Source organism: Phascolarctos cinereus, unplaced genomic scaffold (assembly GCF_003287225.1).
Source record: "Phascolarctos cinereus isolate Bilbo 61053 unplaced genomic scaffold, phaCin_HiC Scaffold_4;HRSCAF=312, whole genome shotgun sequence".
Classification (NCBI taxonomy): Eukaryota; Metazoa; Chordata; class Mammalia; order Diprotodontia; family Phascolarctidae; genus Phascolarctos; species Phascolarctos cinereus.
Window position 1 is genome coordinate 557,133,997 of NW_027555847.1, and position 16,478 is coordinate 557,150,474.

Genomic DNA, 16,478 nt, shown 5'->3' on the forward strand with positions numbered 1-16,478 from the left:
GTGTCTTTAGATGGCTACATTGGTCTTTTTTTTTTCCATGTATAACATTACTTTGAAGAGATTAAATATTCCAGAGAAATCAGCTGCTTCAAAATCACTGATGCACACAACCACTTGTCCTATGGATGTTTTAGTCTGAGCATTCAGACACCTCCTAGTACAAAACAGAGAGAAAACATGGCCTCAGTCTACTGGGCTAATAAGCTAAACACAACAGAGAAAGATGAACCTCACACCCCTACCCCCACCAAAAATGGTTAGATTAAGATAGATAATTTGCACAAGAAATAAGGATGTTCAGCCCATTATCTTCTTTTGTTTCCTCCAGGCACATCGCTACACTGTCCTACTTTGCAAAGGGAAAAACTTCTTCCCTTTCCCTGAATGGAAAGATACAGAGTAGTAGGGACAAGGAAATATGTGAGGAGATATAGTTTCTCCCAATAGTACATTCAACCAAAAGAGAACTTCTTTTTGTGAATCTATACAATCTGGAAATCCTACAGAGAGGGTATCTTTTGAAAGAACAACTGGAAATAAGTAAGAATCCGAAGGAATAAAAGGCAGGTGCTAAGAGACATGACTATGAGGAAATGACAATGCCTAGAACATGGAAAAATACCCGAATAGAAAATATAGTTGTGGGAAAGGAATGGACGAGACTATGACAAGACATGCCTAGAAAGCGGGTCAGAATTAAAGTGAAAGATTTCTATTATAGAGAAATAAGGTGGTGAGTAGAAAAGCATACCCTCACAATCCTAGTTTCACCTCTTCAGTATGTCAGTGTAGAGAGACTGCACCCTCTTCTTGGCTCCATACTTTTAACTGGGTCCAAATTTATTTTCATGCAAAGGGAATGTTGGGAGGGAAGCTGGCTTAACTGTCCCAGCATCTGTACATATAAAAATCAGGTGGCCAACGTGTATGTGTAGCTGGGACAAGGCATTCCTATAATACTGTAGAACTGCTAATGTTGTCCAATGACTGGTGGTGTTCCTGAATATGTATCACATCGTCTCTGCTGGCATCTCTTAGACGCTCTAAGATCCAAGCTGCTCCCTGCATCCATCTACCAAAGCGTGGTTACTAGAAAGCCCTACTCTGACAAGAGCAGGCTAACCTCTCTCTTGGTACATAGCTGAGGCTATCATTCACAACACCCAGCCAAAGAAAGCTAACAAAAGCCAGCAAAACAAAACCTAAACAAAACACCTCAAAATAAGATTATTCTTTAAATGTTCTGTGTTTGATATTGTTACCAAGTGTCTAGTCTCAGACAAGTATGTGACTTAAGGTTTAGGAAATTCCTTATAACTTCATCACGACCCTTGTTACTCCCATTACATTGGGTCTAAAAAACCTTTTTCAGGAATTCCACTTCAAACAAAACCAAAAACCAAGAGTTCAGTGGTGCCCAGGTAAGCCCCAGTAACAAAAGCCTCTTTGATTAGCGTGCAGGTGAAGTTAAGGCCAGGTGAAGAAGCCATAGCCATCAACCTCCAGACCCCTTCAGTCCGCATTCCTGCCTTTATTAAGCATTGCTGTCAGTGGCGACGTTTAGGTTGCCTATTCCCAGCACCTAAGTTCTGTCTCTCTAAGAGCAATCAAATGAAGAGAAATGTTGTGTTATAGTTCTACATTATAGCTAGGTTGATCGGACAGAGTGAATTAATGTTTTATTTGCCTAGACACCACCATAGTCTCTATTTAGAATGGTCTCTTCTTTCCCCTTGGCTACTACAAATCCTACATATTCTTTAAGGCCCACCCACTTCAGGAAGACTTCTTTGACTATACATTAACTGTACCATACCATGTAGGCCCTAAATATAGTCTGTCTTCATGCAGCATGGCATAGTGAGCAGGGCTGGGAGTTAGGAAGTCCGGAATTCATCTCCTGTCTCTGACACTCACTAGTTTTGTGACCCTGGGCAAGTCATTTTTAAACTTTATGCACCTCAAGCAATTCCCTATGACTTAACTAAATCAAAGAAGGTGTATGATCTGCATTGGTTATGGGAGCCGCCAAACTTGGAGTTCCCCACCCTGAAGAAATCATAGCTCATCCATGTATTCCCAGATTATTTTCTAATTGTTTCATGTTATTAGCCATGCATCTTTAACTAATATATGCTTCCCTTGACAACCAAAAGCACATCTTATATTATTTTCATAAGTTCTCATAGTGCCTAGCACAGAGCTAAGAATATAACATGAACTCATTAAATACTTGCTAATGGATTCATTTCAACAAGTAATAATACTAGCAGTAATGCCCAGTGAGGTACCATTAAAGATATTGAGTAGCCTTTTAGAATTTGCTACCTTGTCATTAGTTTCTGCTAAAACTGTATCTGGTAAGTAAATGATAATACAGTCATCATTTCTGATATTTTTTGGGTGACTAGCATACTTCAGTTACACCTCATGTCCACGACTAAAAAGCAAACATTTTCATAGTTTTTTTTCCCCTCTTTTTCTCCTTTTCCTTCTTTTTCTTCTTTTCCTCTTCCTCCTCTCCTCCTTCTCTCTCTGTCTTCTCTCTTCTGTTTCCACAGGTCAGCGTTGAAGTCTTGGTAGAATATCCTTTTTTTGTATTTGGACAAGGTTGGTCATCATGCTGCCCTGAGAGAACCAGCCAGCTCTTTGATTTGCCATGTTCCAAACTCTCAGTCGGGGATGTCTGCATCTCGCTCACCCTCAAAAACCTGAAGAATGGCTCTGTTAAAAAGGGCCAGCCCATGGATTCAGCCAGCATCTTGCTGAAGCACTCAAAAAATGACAGTCTAGTAGGAAGTAGACACAGGTATGCCGAGCAGGAAAATGGGATTAATCAGGGAACTTCACAGATGCTAGCAGAGAATGGTGAACTCAAGTTTCCAGACAAAATAGGATTGCCTGCAGCACCCTTGCTCACCAAAACAGAACCCAGCAAGCCTGTGGCGACGAGGAAGAGGAGGTGGTCTGCGCCTGAAACACGGAAACTAGAGAAATCAGAGGAGGAGCCGCCTTTGACCCTTCCCAAACCTTCTTTTATTCCTCAGGAGGTTAAGATTTGCATTGAAGGTCGATCTAACGTAGGCAAGTAAAGGCGCTTTGGGGGACAGGAAATTAGGCTCTCCCTTGTCATTTTTATCCAGATTACTGTACTGTAGGCTAAATAACCCAGTATTTACATGTTATCATCTTATTTTAGGTTTATGTTATAACCTTGTTGTTATAGTTGCAGCTGGTATTATGCAGGAGACTGGTGCATATGTTTTTTTCCACAAGCATTTGTCAGTGATTAGGTTGGTTGGGAGCTAAGGCAGGGGCTGCCTAGGCTCCACACATATATTGGATGGAAACGAACATGGCGTCCTGGCTCCTGCCTTTTTTCTGACAGTGCAGAAACACCTGGTGTCCAGCTGACTTCTGCTGATTCTTTCTCATGAGGCCACAGAAAGGGAATTGGAATGGAAGAATCAGAGTGAGTGAGTGAGTGGGTGTGTATGTGTGTGTGTGTGTGTGTGTGTGTGTGTGTATGGATGCAGATGTAAGTGGTTCTCTCTCTCTGCCTCTCTCTGTCTCTCTCACTCACAGCATGAGATTACAGCTCCATCGCAATTGTCATTATGAGGTCCTCACACACAAAATCAACATTAGGAACCCAGCTTTAAGGCATCTTCAAGAGGCATCAGGCAGGAAGCAAATAGTTTAAAACCACATTTCTCTTCAACTTATTTTACAATGAAATGACTTTTAATCCAATAAATATATATCTATATATAAACATATATTTTCCCCCATGGGGCCTGACTGCACTGATATTTTTCATAGAGTAACTGCCACATGCGGATTCCATTTCTGCTTTGCTAATGACATTGCAAGGGTGTAACTTCATGAAAAAAAAAATCTCATCCCCCTCTTGCATTGTTTTGTTGAGGTTGGATTGGGTTGGGTTTTCTCCTAGGGGAAATAGAGAAAAGGGTAGTGATACACCCTGTAGAGCTGCCAGCTAAGACCTACTCTCAGTTTCCATGCAGTGTTAGAAAAGCAGACTGGGTTTTTCCATGGACATTTGCTTCTAAGAGGTAGATATGTCCTGCCCCTTCACAGAAGGCAAACCGAATCTGTTTGCACTTCAGCTGGCAAATCTTTTGTCTTTTTGACTCTAGTACTGTTTCTAGTTCATGATTATGGACAACCTGGTGCCACTCTTTCAGATTTCAGTGTGACACATAAAATGGTATGTGGAAAATGAACACAATGTCTTTAAGCACCTAAAATGCTATTCACACTTTATTCCTGAGCATCTTGGTCTATCACTCAACTAGTACTGTATCTCACTTTTCATCTGTTTGGGAAGAAAAGCAAACACACAGGGAAATTATTTTCCCATCCCTCCCTGCCCCCAACACTGTCAACTCTAGTACAGTTAGGGAGAGTTTCTCGTGAGCAAGATGTTGAAAGTTTTTATATGGTTTAAAGGGATGAATGTGAATTATGAACCAGTATGTGACAGTAAATGTCCACCATGGGCAATTTGAAAGGAGGCACTTTTAAACTCTGATGCTTGAGAAAGAATAAAATGTGGAGCTGACAGAAAATCAGAGAAAATGAGAGAAAAGGGATAGAGGAAAAAATACTCATTTTTGTCCAGTGTTTTTTTTAAAGGATGGACTTTAAAGAATCTTGCAATTTGCACATCTTGAGTTTATCATTTATGTAGTGTTCCTTCAGTTTTTAATCCAGTAATGTTATGGGGAAGGGAGGGGGCTGAAAGAGCATAAATAAATGTAGCAATTTCTTTCTAACCTGCCTAAGCTCTAGGCTGTTTTATAAGGTTATGTTCCTTTCAGAGTTCATTTTGATCTTTATATCACATCTATCACAAAGAACCAGGACTTAGCAGGACAACTCTGAAAATCTTCAGATTCATTGAAAGTTTTCCATAATAAACATTTCTATATGTGATCAAGTTTTTTTTTAAAGAAAACTTATTTTATTATTATTGTTATTATTATTATTATTTTAATAATGACTTTTTTCCATTTGAAATCAAATCTAGATTTCAGAGTTTGGTACAAAACAGGAAAGGGTATCAGAGTTTTCAGTCTTTCATTCCCAGAAATCTGGAACATTTTGGGTTTTGAGTTTGCATTTTTACAGTGGTTTTAAGAAACTGTACCAATGGTGGGGAAACCAAATTTACAGTTTCTATATTGGAGTTGTAATAACCAAATGGAACAAAGAAATTCTCATCTGAAATTTCCTCTGCCATTTAACACAGTACTTCTAACTCCTTATAGAAATTTTCAGAAAATTCAAATATCAACCCAACCTTTGACTCGCATTTGTTACTTGAAATTTAGCTCACACTAGAACTAATTCTTTTTGTACCGTTTTCTGAGGTGTACCAAAAACATCTGAGTAAGTTTAAAATAGCTTGAAACTTTTCTTGAATTTTATTAACCTCTCAGCATGTTAGCAAATAGCAGTGATGCTGCTTATTTAGTGCTGTATTTTTTAAATGTTTCTGCTCGGAGAACTTGCTTAATCTTCCATATACTCTGCTCAGGGCACTTGCCATTCAATGGGTTTCATTTTTCTTCGTTTTTTTCCTTTCTTTTTAACCTTTGATAGTAAGAGAAATATGGGGCCACAGTCCAGACTTAGTTTTCATCAGCACCACTATAGTTGGTGGTTCACACGTACTCAGAAAGACACACACCTTTTGGCAAGTCAAGAAGCAAGGACTTTCAAACTTACTGGACATAAGGAATTATTCAACACTAAAATGGGAAAACATACACCGTTTGGAGCAATAGGAACATAATCGTAATTTACGTGCTTTCCATTTCAGGTACAGGAATTACAGAATAATTGGTTCTTTCTCAATGTTATCCCATTTGATTCTCTTGCTTTATTTTTTATTTTATTTTTAGCATGTGCAATACTTCATGTGCCAATGTAGATTCACCTGTGTACTGCTCTCTTTCATACTTTTTTTGACTTTTATCACCATTTGGTTATGCTTCCTCTTTTCCCCCAGAACCTTCTGTAGAGATGGGGCAGATTTCAAAAAAATAATTCCTTGCCACCCTCCTCCCTGCCCTTGTCACAAGTCAGGGGCAGAAGGAGGCTCTTCACCTTTTGAAGAAGTGTCTTATTTGTCTTCACATTTCAAAAATAAACAACCAACGAAACAAAAATGCAGACTAGACCCAGGAGAAGGAAAAAAAAATTAAAAAAAGAAAGACTTAGCTGTAGTTCCCTCAGTGACAATAAAAATGATGGTATGGTTGAAAAGGGTAAATGGAGGGAACAGACATCCACGTCATGGGCTTATCAGCAAGTTAGCCAGGAATCAATCCGTTTCTCAAATGTTCTTTTGCATGAGGAGAATTAAAACTGGTATCCTTGCCTGTTCACTTATGCCTATAGTTGTATCTCTGGGTGAGTGCAGGTCCCAGTGTATCCCATGTGTTGTCCAGACACGAACGAGCATTGCTGCCCATTTCAGGACTGTGCTCTTAGCTACTAGCAATGGGATCTAAGTCAAAGCTATTAAGTGGCAACGTAATAGCAGCAGCAATAGCATCTATTACAGAAGATTCACAAGTATGGGGGGGTTCCTTTCAACTGGCAGAAACTGGTAAGCCTTAGCTCATGGCTTCCAGGACTGTTGCTCCCATTTCAATGAACTGACAGTTTGGGTTGTTTTTTGTTTTGTTTTTGTTTTCTATAATGAAAATAACAATTACAGGCATAGAAATATTTAGCTATCATTCAGCTTAAGAAAATCAGTCATGTACCTCTCTGTACAATGCCCACTTTGCAATATTTACCAAGTTGGGTTTTTGTTTTGTTTCATTTTGTTTTGTTTTAACTAATAGCAGGCCTTTTCGTTTACAATGGAACACAATCACCAAGAAATTAGTCAGGGCAAGCATAAATAATAATAATAATAATAATATTAATAATAATAATAACAAAAACCTCTCTTTTTAGGGATTTCTAAATATATAAAATGACTGTTTCTTAGAGTGTTTAACTTAGGAATTGTTTCAGTTTGTCTGGGCCACATCGGGGTGGGGGGGATATGGAGTTCGATGCCACTTACCTCAAGTCCTTCTTAGTGGAAATCCAAATTTCACTTTCATTTTAATTCATATGATGACCTTCTATTGATTTTTTTTCTCCCTGTCCCTACCATCTCACCTCTACTCGCCTTCAAGTCATCTGAATTCACGCTGGGACAATTTTTTCTTTTGATCCCAGTTGTAACTCTGAATTGTGAACCTCCTATTGTGTCAACTTTTTTGTGTATGTGTGTACCAGGAAGTGGCATCACTACTCTGTCTCCCCTATCAAGGAACGTTGCGGAACCTTTCACACCTCTTAACTCAGGGATGGGGCTGGCGTGTGTGTGGTGCACTGATGTGTCCAGAAGCAGCACTTTGTCTGCTCTGGGGTAGGGTTGTTCGATTTCAAGGACAGTTTGGATTTCCTGCATCATGTGGACTACTTCCTAGAGACTGCATAGGTTGCAATACAACGCTGCACGTTCAGAATGAACTGTAGCTCTTAGAGATCACAAAATCTACTCCGTGCACAAAGTTTGATCTTAACAGAAATCTGTTGCCAAAACTTTGGGTTTTTCTTTTGTCTGTTTGTTTTTGTTTTTCAAAGGAAACAATTGACAATACCCTGTTAACACTTATGACTACTACTAAAGAAAATCAGTTCCTTTTGGCGAAGAGCAAATCTGAAAAGCTTTCTAAGACACTAATGCCATGTGATTTCAGAGATGGGCGAACCAGAGTTCTTAGGCTAGAAGGCCCCATTCACAAGATCTGGCAGTTGTATCGGCTTCTGTGGAGGGAATGGCAACAGGACAGACAGTGGCCTAGCCTCTACTAAAACCCTGCACGCTTCCTTTCTCGTGTCACCTACAATGGCACCTGAGAAGAATAGGGCCTGCATAATCTGCAGTCCTGCCCAATGCTTTGGTGGTGATGTGAAAAGCAAAGGAAATGAATTATACTTTTTGTAAGTGGAGTGGGGGCTGTTAATTCCTTTTTTGTGTTTAATCCCAAATTTCTGAAATGTAAAGTTTAAGAACACTCTGAGTAATAGAGATATACAGAGAAATGACTTTTCTTTCTTTTTTTTTTAAGAAAAAGCACATACAATATAATATTGTGTTCAGCTGGTTTCCTCTATTTTCCAAGGACAGTGTTGTGTTTCTGTTGATAGGGAAATTCCAAACAACTTGCACACCTCTACTCCAGAGCTAAAATTTCTTTTACATAGACGACCTCGCTTCAGATGTGTTACCTTACTGATAGAATCTTTCCTTGTAGCACTATACCTTGTGGAAATATTTTTTTTAATGTAAACCTAATTTGAAAAGCTTAAGAAAAAACTTTTCTGAAGCACTCACATTGAGGAGTACAGGTAATTTTTTTTTAAATTGCACAAAAGAAAAATGAATGTTGAAACGATTCATTCAGTGTTTGAAAGACATGGATCTGTTGAAACAGTGAGTTTCATACCTTGTTTGTAAAAAAAAAAAAAGCAGAGAAAGGTTAAAAGTTACATGTTGGTTATTTTTTTCCTTTTTTGTAAATAGAAATTTGTCGTGTCTAGATGATGGGATTTGTATGGTTATGGCCAGGAAGTGTTACTATTTAAAAGGCTCTTAAACTACAACTATGCTTAATGTTATGTTTATGTTACATGAGTCCCTTATTTGAGGGAGGGGGAACTCTATTCTGAGCTGAGAAAGCACTGTCCACCTGTACCTGTACTGAAAGTACTCAGAGCTTCTTCTCTCCTCCCGCCCTTCCCAGTTTTGACTTGTAAGCCATTGCAACTCCTTTTTTTTTTTCTGAGATGATGCTTGATATTTTCAGCACTTCCTGTTCCAACAAATCCAAAGAATATAATCTTGAACAAGAAGTGTTTATAACAAAGGATCCTAGCTACCAATAAATAAAGGACTCATTAGAAAAGAAAAAAAAAGTTGGCCTTTTGTCTCACCCTCCCCTCATACCTCATTGAAATGGGGGCCGTGGTAAAGATGTAGATTTTAATTTGAAAGCCACAATTTACTTGCAACAGGTTACTTTGATTTTTTTAAAAAATTCTTGTGATTCAGAGGCCAAAATAAATGGAACGTGAAGCAGTTTCTGAGTAAAGAGCCCTTTTGTTCTGGTCCAAAGATCAGGTTGGACAGCAGGAAACCTGAACAGCTGTAGTGTGAATGGGGGTGGTTTTGGGGTCATTGAGACCTACCCACAGTTCTTAAAATTCAGAATCTTTCCCTCTCCCTTAATATCTGGTATCTAACTGTCTGGCCACATTTTGGGGAGGGGAGGAGAGCATGGGGATCCATTTGTGATGTCCCCAAGGCTTACATAAAAATGGCTCAAGTGTATTAACATTTAAGTGCATTTGACCAATAGGTTGTATCTATATAATAACAGTCTTTAAGGATTTCAGTAACTTTTCTTGTTATCTAAAAGGACTCAAGTCTTCCACTGAGCATAAATTGAAGACTTCATCCAAGTTCTCTTTCTTTTTTATTTGTTGGTTCATTTCCTTTCTGGGTGTTCAGAGAGCCTGTCTCCTTTCCCTTGGCTAATCTGTAGGCCTGTATTGGAAGCATTGTTTACAGTCATACTCACTGCAGCAGATACTGTCCTTCAAAGTACCATGGGAGGAAACAAGCTTGAAGTGTCAGCTGGCTTTAATCAGCAGTTACCCTAAGAGTCTAGGTTCGTGCCCCCCCCTTCCCACCTCTCCCCACTCTGAAGCTTAGATGACCTACCTGCCCTTAAGTTATTATATGGTCAAGGAGTGGAGTTTTCCTCATAGACAGTCAATGGATGTTGAAAACGAGATATTTATATACTTTAGATCATAGACTTGCTTGGTTCTTAAGCATATGTTATTTCCATGAACACTGCCTTCCTGCAGTGTTAAAATAGGGATTCCCCCTCACCCCCACTCCCTACCCACTAATTATGAACTCAAATTACAGTGTCAACTAAAAGAAGGTTTTATTTTTTTTTTCTTAGCCCTGTCAGTATTTTCCGTGGCCTTAGGCACAAAGAGAGAATCTTCGTTTCTAGCCAGGGTCATCCATCCTGGGCCCAGAACCATCTCTGAGATTTGTCCCGTTGGACGTTTCCATGTTGGGTCATCGTCCCATCACACTTCCAATCTTCCGCCTCCCACGGGCCAAGTGAAAAGAGACACTGGAGATTTGTGTTGGGGGCACTGTGGGGCTGACATGGCCAGTACCAAGGAGAACTAGGGAGGGAATCAGGTTTTGCACCTTATTGAAAAGAAAAAAAATTTAAGTGCATACATAGTTAAGAGCTTTTATTGTGACAGGAGAACTTTTTTCCATATGCGTGCATACTCTCTGTAATTCCAGTGTAAAATATTGTACTTGCACTAGCTTTTTTAAAACAAATATTAAAAAAATGGAAGAATTCATATTCTATTTTCTAATCGTGGTGTGTCTATTTGTAGGATACACTCGAGTCTGTTTATTGAATTTTATGGTCCCTTTCTTTGATGGTGCTTGCAGGTTTTCTAGATAGAAATTATTTCATTATTATAATAAAACAATGTTTGATTCAAAATTTGAACAAAATTGTTTTAAAGAAATTGTCTGTATACCAGTACAAGTTTATTGTTTCAGTATACTCGTACTAATAAAATAACAGTGCCAATTGCAAGCTTGTGTCTGCCTCTCTGTTAGGTTCCCAGAGATAAACAATAGGTCAGAGAAAAGCCAGCAATCTGTTTTATTTTTTCCCCTTTTTTTGTTCACCTTGACCATAGTTCTCCATAGTGCAGGTCTGTCAAGAAGGGGTGAGTAAGGGAGCAGCTAGATGTCACAGTGGATAGAGCACCAGCTCTGGAGTCAGGAGGACCTCAGTTCAAATCTGGCCTCAGGCACATAAAAACTCACTAGCTATGTGACTCTGGGCAAGTCACTTAACCCCATTTGCCTCACTTACAAAAAAAAAAGGGGGGGTGAGTAAGAACAGTTGTTTCCCTCCCCCTGCCTCACACCTACCTCACTTCATTTTTTTGCATCCTTGGAGCACAGTTCATAGAAAACAGGCACATTTCCACATCTGGCATCTTGGCTCATCCAGTTAAACATTTTTTATTTCTCAAGAACTGAACAGTACCATTTGCAAGAAAAGTTGTTTTAAACAAGCATTTGGCAGCTCATGAACTTATGTGGCATGAGGGATTCACTGTATACAGTTCTGCTATAAACTGATTTCTGAGGAAGTTCATTCATTCATGTCATCCGCAGTCTGTGTGTGCCCATATGCCTTATCATAAATGCACAAGTAATTAGACTTCCCATTGTAGGTTCCCACTAGCATGACCTGTTCATCTCAAAGAGCTGCTGGACCATGAGTGTGCATAGAGCAAATGATGACTGATAAATGTATGTGTTTGGCCCATGTACACCAAACTCAAGGAGAAACAAAAGTGATCCTTCATCAGCTTCCTTCTGGTGAAAGATGTATGTTTCCCTGGCACCAAGTTGTTTGCTTGCCTGCCAAAGGTTTCCAGCCCTAAATGTCATCCAGTGGAGATTGGAGAGAGGAGGGGGAAATTTTCAACAGAAAACCCTCATGCAAAAATTTAAGCCACAGAAGGAAGTTCATTCTATTAGCCTAAGTTGAAATTGCTAATAGCTTTTGACTCTACTTCTCTACTTGTCATGTCTATCCTCGACTCCTCACTGTTTATGAGTTAAGATTTGAGCAAGTGACCCAGAAATACTGATGCCTACATGCCAGAAGGTTAAAGGCTTGATCACTTTCAACCAGGACGAAGGAAGACTGCTGGTCATCTCCCACCCTGGAAGATGGCATGCTAAAATGAATAAGCCACTAAAATTAGGTACTTTTCCTGCAGCATTGTGACCAAGCTCTTACCTTTCTGACCTCAGTCCCTTCCTCTTGGCACATAATCCGATTTTAACAACATAGCCAGGGGCAATTCTGACAGGAAGATGTGGGTCCCAGACAGTACACCACTTTTTATTGGGTTGGCTTGGCTAGGGTAGGAGCATTTAGCCAGTCTACTGCACAGGGAGGATTTGGAAAATACAGTAAAATGATAGCAGCTCGGCCAAAGCAATGAGAAATATTCAGAATCTACATTACTTAAGGCAGTTGTTAAGCGAGGTGAGTAACCCCTGCACTGTGTCAACATCTCCCAGCTAGTCTTTATTTAGGAAGGCAATCTCAATGCTCTTTCCTCTGACTCACACATGGAAAAACCTTCGCAGGATGCAGGTGTCATCTGTCCGTTCAGTCATCACCAAGGCAAATGACAGCTGCAGATTGATGCTACAAATGCCAACTGGGGGTCAGCTTAGGTACCCTTCCCTCTGTCTTGCTGCTCAGGCCAGCTACTGAGGCAACATTTGTTGTTCAGTTGTTTTTCAATCCTATCTGATTCTTTGTGACCCCATGTGGGTCTTCTAGCAAAAGATACTGAAGTAGTTTGCCATTTCCTTTTCCAGCTCAATTCACAAATTAAGGAACTGAGGCAAACAGGGTTAAGTGACTTGCCCAGGGTCACACAGTAAGTGTCTAAGGCCACATTTGAACTCATGAAGAGGAGTCTTCTTGACTCCAGGCCCAGCGCTCTATCTACTGTACCACCTAGCTGCCCACTGAGGCAGCATGGTGCTGTGCAAAGTATTCTAGGCTTGGAATCCAAAGGCCAATCAAGATACAGTGAAAAGAACATCAAATTTAGATCTGGAGGTCCTGGGTTCCAATCCTGGCTCTGCCATTGACCTTGGGCAAGTGACTTCATTTCTCCTGGTCTCCGTCTCCTCAATTGTTAAATGAGTGTTGGACTAGAGGACTGCCACGGTCCTTTTCAGTTTTAAATTTACAATCCTATGTTTCCATCACCTAAGTTGCAATCCTGGCTCTCCCCTCCCCCCACAATAATATGTGTGGTCTTAATTATTAGACAAATCACTTTTAACATCTGGCCCTCTGTTTTTTCATCTGTAAAAATGGGGGTAATGCTTCCTGCTCCATACATCAGTTGCTATCAGAGGATCAAATGAAATGTCTCTGAAAACACATTTAACCTGTAAAGCCCAATCTAAATGTAAACTATTCTCAAACCTGTGGAAGCAGAGGATATTTGCAAAAATCTTTGCTCTTCTTGGACTTCTACTTTGTTTTTAGGCCACTGTATCAAAATTACTTTGGCTTTTCTATCAGCCTCCATTTCCTTAAAAACAAAGATTAGCAAAGAGGTCTTCCACATAGGGGTACCCTGGAAAGAGTATAGGACTTGAGCTTACAGGACTACCCCTTACTTGCTTAAGTGAGCTTGGACATGTCAATCTCCCTAGCCCTCAGTAAAAATGAATGGGTTGAGCTAGACAACCCCTATGGTCGCTTCTCACTCCCAATATAAGGTCCTGTGTGAGACAGATCTAGGAGCCTGCCCCATTGTCTCACAGAATGGGCAGTAGTTAATCCTAAGTTAGTAGAGTCATGAGCTAATGGACCACATCTTTCTAGGTGCAGGATTTACTACTGTCTCATGTTTTCATCTTGGAGGTGAGGGGGAAAGAGCAAAGAGAGGAAAATTAGCTATAATTAAAAGACATCTGTTGCTAGGGGTGAAAGGGATTTTTTAAACTTCCTTTCATGTTTTCCTTCTGCCTCTCCCAAACCCATCAGCAGCACTCCCCCCAAATCTCCCTTCAACTAGTGGTTAAGAAAAATAAATAGTGACTATAAAGACAATAGGGCAAAGGAAACCCATTACTCATGAAGTTGAAGGCATACGCCCTTCCCCCCCGAAAAGAATTAAAAGTGTGATGTTCTGATATTTCCAAGATAGGCCCCCACCTTGCCTTTGTCCTAGTTCTGCCATTAATTATCTGGGTGATTATGAGCAAGTCATAGTCTCTCTGGGCCTTAGTTTTCTCCTGTAAAATGATAGGGTTGGACTAGACCATCTCCAAGGTTATTTTCCAGTTCTGAATCCCCATACACCACCCACGTTATCCAGATGTTGCATTGTTTCCCAACAGTAACTCACACATTTATCTTTATATAGCATGAAGAGCTATGTTCATGTATTTTGGGGAGAGGCAAGGGGTAAAACTGCCTCCACTAGACTTGAAGGTATTGGCAAGATATGTGTCACTGAGACATGGAAAGATTTCTCATTTTTCCAGCCTATGCCTCATGTTTCAAATAGCTTTAAGTGGAGGGTAAGGTTGAACCTGATAGTCTGCATGGTCAAGCACCAGAGGTAGCCCTCTTCCTTTGACCTACATCACAATGGGCAATCAAACACAAGCTTCCCAGTTTGTCCATATTCTCTTTTCCCAAAAGCCTCAGTCATCTCTAAAGAGACTCAATTTCTCTATATTGTCTTGTGTCTAGTAAAAACAAAGGCTGTTTTAAGTTGCTTAAACTTCCCAGTGTATTGATATCCAAGTAACTCTTTGAAACAAGGAGCCAGGCATCGATTCATCCAGTGTGCCTTCTGTTACTATGTCACCATGACTTCCTGTGAGATTCCTCTAGGGACCACATATCATTGTGATCTGTCAATCAGCCATCATTACAGTCACATGTTATCCACCATGAGAAACAGTCATTACCACGTCCAAGTGAAGTCTCTTAACTTAGAGTCTTACTCCTACATTCTGGTAAAGAGCTGTATTAACGGGAGCTGCCCTCCCTAGCAATGATGGGCCTCTTCATTACAAATGTTTCACTAGGATCTTTACAAAAAGAGGCTGTAGTACATTTAATGTGAGCACACAACCAAACAGGTGTTTTTTGAAGGTAAAAGGGAGGGGGGAAGAAAGGAGAGAAGTCCAAAGAGGGAAAGCCAACACCACCCCTGCCTTCCACAAGGAGAATAGGCTCAATGAATATGTAGCTATGACATCCCTAGAAGGCACATGTAATGACCCTCTGGCCACCACAGATCACAGATAAGGGACCAAACCCATAAGTAGCCCAGAGCTCACTTAGTCTATGCTTCATGTTCTCATACTTACAATCTTGGTGCTTTCTTGGGGATCAAGGTCACTACCCTACCTAGCTGGCTTTGCTGGGATCTTCTTCTCCCTGGGGAGCCTGCCCAACCACCACTGGGCAGTAGCACTGTCTGTCTGCTAATACCAGCAAATGCTAGTTTGACTTTTACCACATCTGGAGGACAGGCAGAAAAATCCCCAAACAGTGACCACAGGGCTTGATTCCGGCAAATGGAGACTCCAGCCATCAATTGTGAAGACACAGCATTATGTTAAAGTGAAAACTATTTTCTTTAAAAAAAAATGGAAGGGTCTCACATGGATTTCAACAATGAGAATGTTTGTTGAGGGCAGCAAACACTCTATACTGTAGCACTGGGCTTGGCTACTAAGTCCATCCCCAGCTACATGCCTGCAGGAGATGCTGGTTATGGACTCCCAAGGCCCTCCTGCTGCTCAGAGGAGGCATCTTCCATCATGAGAAGCCAGGAAGCTCTTACACAAGACAAGAAGGGAGACTGTGGGCAAAGCAGATGCATGTCAAAGCTTCCACTCTAGTTGAATGGGGTTTAGGTCCCCCAGGTTAGCTAAAGACCGAGTTGTGCTGCTGGGTAACCCGGATGAATGTCGTCCTCCGACTGAGCTCTTTGAGCTTGGCGGCACCAACATAGGTGCAAGTGGACCTCAGACCCCCCAGGATATCCAGGATAGTGTTTTCCACATTTCCTTTGAAAGGCACTTCCACAGTCTTGCCCTCTGAGGCCCTGGGGACAGAAAACAGTGATTACTCTGGGTTTATTTTCTTTCTTAATCGCTTACTTTTAAAAATCTATGCTTTAGAATTTCAGTAAGATGTCAAGGTTTTCTGCCTTGGGCCATCCAAAGCCTGAAACGCATGAAATCTCAGCTAAAAATGAAAGCAAAGTCTCCAGGACCTGAAATTTACCACTTGCTATCAAACCCCCACACTGAGCAAGTAAACATTCCTCAATAACAACTTCTGAGGCAACTGTAGATCTGAGCTTAGAACACAGAGAACAGGAAATGTGTGTCATCACAAGAGATCTCCACCCCAGACCTGAAAGGTAGCAACTAACTCGGTTCTACCTTAACCCATAGATAAATTAATTACCAATAGCCCAGAACAACCTAGGGAGGAAGCAGCATGCTGTTTTATTTCTGGGCAGGTATTTCCTTTTTTTCCAAGCTCTGAAAGGTGCTCCTTAGCACACTATGAGGCACCCTCATTCTTTCCATGTCTATGCAACAGCAGAAAAAGACTTCCTACCAAGAATCAGGAGCTGAGGCCATGTGCCCAACCAGAGCTTCTTGGGGACAGAGAGAGGAGATGAGGAGAGAGATAAGGAGAAGGAGGTAGATGGATGTCTCTTGCTCACCTCAGGCAGCAAGA

The 16,478-nt window shown here is 40.7% G+C and overlaps 2 protein-coding genes across 4 annotated transcripts in view; one reads left to right on the forward strand and one right to left on the reverse strand.

The window, feature by feature from the left end:
- ATXN1 (ataxin 1) overlaps window positions 1–9,749 on the forward strand; it is a 524,441-nt gene extending 514,692 nt beyond the window's left edge. The window contains 1 exon segment of the mRNA XM_020986797.2: window positions 2,562–9,749. Coding sequence (XP_020842456.1) covers window positions 2,562–3,092 — 531 coding nt within the window. The 3' untranslated portion in view covers window positions 3,093–9,749.
- Window positions 9,750–10,035: 286 nt separating this feature from the next.
- The window catches only part of GMPR (guanosine monophosphate reductase), an 86,423-nt gene continuing 79,980 nt past the window's right edge, over window positions 10,036–16,478 (reverse strand). For all 3 annotated transcript variants that reach the window (XM_020986800.2, XM_020986798.2, XM_020986799.2), the window contains one exon: window positions 10,036–15,831. In XM_020986800.2, coding sequence (XP_020842459.1) covers window positions 15,651–15,831 — 181 coding nt within the window. In that variant the 3' untranslated portion in view covers window positions 10,036–15,650. The remainder of the gene's footprint in view (window positions 15,832–16,478) is intronic.